The 3,156-nt window shown below is 39.0% G+C and overlaps 1 protein-coding gene across 2 annotated transcripts in view; it reads right to left on the bottom strand.

Moving 5' to 3' along the window:
- Nucleotides 1-321: 321 nt before the first annotated feature.
- Nucleotides 322-3,156, bottom strand: part of LOC105117039 (protein pleiotropic regulatory locus 1-like) — a 7,676-nt gene continuing 4,841 nt past the window's right edge. Inside the window, exons 10-17 of one of the 2 annotated variants that reach the window (XM_011014573.1) lie at nt 2,662-2,763; nt 2,440-2,523; nt 2,190-2,250; nt 2,034-2,100; nt 1,843-1,920; nt 1,214-1,278; nt 786-863; nt 322-709 (exon numbers count right to left, since the gene is read on the bottom strand). In XM_011014573.1, coding sequence (XP_011012875.1) covers nt 537-709; nt 786-863; nt 1,214-1,278; nt 1,843-1,920; nt 2,034-2,100; nt 2,190-2,250; nt 2,440-2,523; nt 2,662-2,763 — 708 coding nt within the window. In that variant the 3' untranslated portion in view covers nt 322-536. The remainder of the gene's footprint in view (nt 710-785; nt 864-1,213; nt 1,279-1,842; nt 1,921-2,033; nt 2,101-2,189; nt 2,251-2,439; nt 2,524-2,661; nt 2,764-3,156) is intronic. The other variant, XM_011014574.1, reaches the window with a different exon arrangement.

The following is a 3,156-nucleotide window of genomic DNA, read 5'->3' as shown; positions in this document are numbered from 1 at the left end:
TAACATCATCTAATCTATAACACCAGCCTGCAACAAGAAAATGGCCAATGAGTGAATCTCTTTTCAATGTTACACAAACTTGATGATACCCTGAGACTAGCAGGCATATAATCAGGACTCTAAGCCTACCTCTTTGATCGGTGAAAGACAAATTATCCCAGAAGGGAACATGAGATCCCATGTCCCAGAGCACAGAAAATTGGTGACAGCCTTCTTTTTTTTCTCTTCTTTTACTCTTTTTTTTTTTTTAACCCAAAGCAGTGCTCAGTTGATTTAGCTGGGCATGCCGAATGGTGTACATCAGCGCTGCATTCAAGTAGAGCCGAATAAGAACTAGTAATTGCACTCTAACAACTTTTCAAGGCAACTTTGCCGATGAGGAGTTATTTCTGCTCTCATGCTCATTCTGATACAACATGCAACCGCAAATATAATTGTACACCACAAAAGCTCAATACATGTTTACATTTTGTCAAAAATGTTGCAAACGAGTATGATACATGGCCACCCAAATAGAAAGGGAGCAAGCACAATCATTAGAACCGCCGGATATCTTTCGGTGGCTTGTAGTTGAGGGGATGAGTTTCTGGGGTGGCATCTTCATCCTCTTTCCACATTTTTATTGTCTTGTCAGCTTCACATGTAACGAGCCTTGAACCACTTACGTCATAGCAGACAGCATATATACCAGCTTCACTATCCAATGAGCCTGGAGAAAAATAGCTTTAAGAATAAACCTCTTTTCCATTCCACAACGACTAAATCTAACAGAAAAAAGTACGTACCAGGCTGTACAATTGTCTGGGCTTGCTGGAAATTATGACCACTCTTCCAATCCCAGAACCATAAACTCCCATTGTCACCTAAAACAATGTAAAGGACAAACAAGTACAAAACTCGTGAATATCTCCAACTTCCGAGAAGTGGGGGAGACTAGATGGTCCTCACATCAACCTATCGGAAAGAAGCAAACCAAATTTTGGGAATAATACATAGTTGTCTGTCGGAGGATAGCATGGGTCCAAATCCAAGGATTAACAACCTAGGGCTTTTATGGCCCAATGGTCAGGCTGTTTGGCCAGGACAAAATGTTACGCTTTAGACATGGACTGTGACTGATGATCTCTATCTAGTTAGACATCATGATTTCTGACAAAAAATCAGAAGAGCTTAGACCATCCTATTACTAATTAAAATGCACACTAAAGCATACCTCCTGTAGCCATTACACCATCTTCATTGACAGCCATTGCATTAATGATGGTTTTCTGCTGAGAACTGCTCCAAAAATTAAAATATCACGTTATTAGACACGTTATGTTGGCAGAACATCATTATAAAGATGCCAGATGCATGCAATGAAGAAACCAAATGATTTCTTAATAACCAATCGGAACCAGGCAGTGCTCAAAAATTAAAGGATTCTTTCAAACGTTCAAGGAAACCCCCTTTCCATGGATCAAGCAGGATTCCTACATCTCCATTTCTGTGGTATTAACAACCTAGGCTACCAACCTTGCCACGGAGGATATTAACAACCAAAGAGGCCAAAACACATAGGAGCTATGCAAATATATGGGAAAAACATTTCAAAACCATATCTTGTTCACCCAACTAAAGAACAATAAAGGTGAATATTATGAGGGCAATAGATTTTCTTTTGCCCATAATATTTCGTAATTCATTTCACCAAGCTTAAGACAATCTTAAGCAATTACAGTCATCTAACAGAATCTCAGTCATCACAATACACAGGACTGACATAAAAGATGAAATCCACGCATATACACAGGAGCGTGAGAACTGCAGAATTTAACTAGATATTTGTGTTTGAGAACTTACAGCATGTTGTGTAAAAATTCTCCTTTTGGAAGATTGAATTTCTTAATGTTGTCAGCTGATGCAGATGCAAAGCAGTGCCTGCAGCACCCAAAAAAATAAAAAAACTTAGAACATAAAACATATATAAAAATGAAAGCACAATATACAGCATCATTTAACAAGGAAAATCAGTGGCATGTGTAGGCACTTACTCTGTCGGATGCAGCGCCATGGCTCGCACAGATTTCTTGTGATGTGTAAGAGTTAACATAGTCTTACCTGCAAACCAGAAACACCATTATGCTGAACTTATAAAAATCTTTAGTATGAACAGGTAGAAGGGGATCCTCAAGAGAAATATAACTTACCATATCTAAGATCCCAGAACTTGATAGTTGAGTCATGGGAACCAGTAACCACTTGTGGATCCTGGAAACAGAAAGAATCACATTTAACCAATGATGTTAAAGACACAAAGGGAGCTTAAACCATGAAAGCAGTATTTAGTTTTCCCTGTCAACTTGCACTTATCACAAATAACAATCTCATTTCAAAATCATGAGGTAGCAAGGGTAATCAAGAGAAAAATGAAATCAGAAAAACAGGAAAATCACACACCGTAGGTCGAGTAAAAACTGAGCACACTGTATTATCATGTCCAGACAGTGCAAAAACTTGCACCTTTGTACGAATATCCCAGACCTGAGAATAATTTTGACTTGTTACCTTACTATGTAAAAAAACAGCAAGAATTACAAATTTTGACTAAGTAGGTAGCCAAACATACTGCACACTCTCTATTGCAGGAAGAAAACTTCATAACAGTAATAAATTCCATACCCGGCAGACAGAATCACGCCCCCCAGTAAGCAAAAGGTCAATAGTAGGATGAAGGGCCAAGCAGTAGACACCACTTAGATGGCCATGATAAGACCGGATTGCCTACACAGAAAACATCAGTTTCACAAGCAGATTCACTCACATTATAGCTTTGGATACATTAATTAGGTATAAGTTCCCACCTTATTCTGTTCAAGGTCCCAGCATTTAACCTGTTTATCATCACCAGCAGAGAACATGTAGGTATGTCTTTGGCTAACAGCAAGACCTGCAAAGACAGTCTTATCATTTTAATCCGTTGACAGCATGATTAACCAAAAGAAAACAGCAATGATTTATGATCAACTAACCTCGTACTTGCTCGATGTGTCCAGTTAGTGTGAGCTTTAACCTTCCACTTCCTACATCCCATATCTAGTGCACCAAAACACACGGGAAAAAAAGGCCATCAGAAGTTGTTCATACAAATTGGGGGGGGGGGGGGGGAACCAAATT

This window comes from Populus euphratica, unplaced genomic scaffold (genome assembly GCF_000495115.2).
Source record: "Populus euphratica unplaced genomic scaffold, PopEup_1.0 scaffold1157.1, whole genome shotgun sequence".
Lineage (NCBI taxonomy): Eukaryota > Viridiplantae > Streptophyta > Magnoliopsida > Malpighiales > Salicaceae > Populus > Populus euphratica.
The sequence above is the reverse complement of the archived record's forward strand: the minus strand, read 5'-3'. Positions and strand labels throughout refer to the sequence as shown.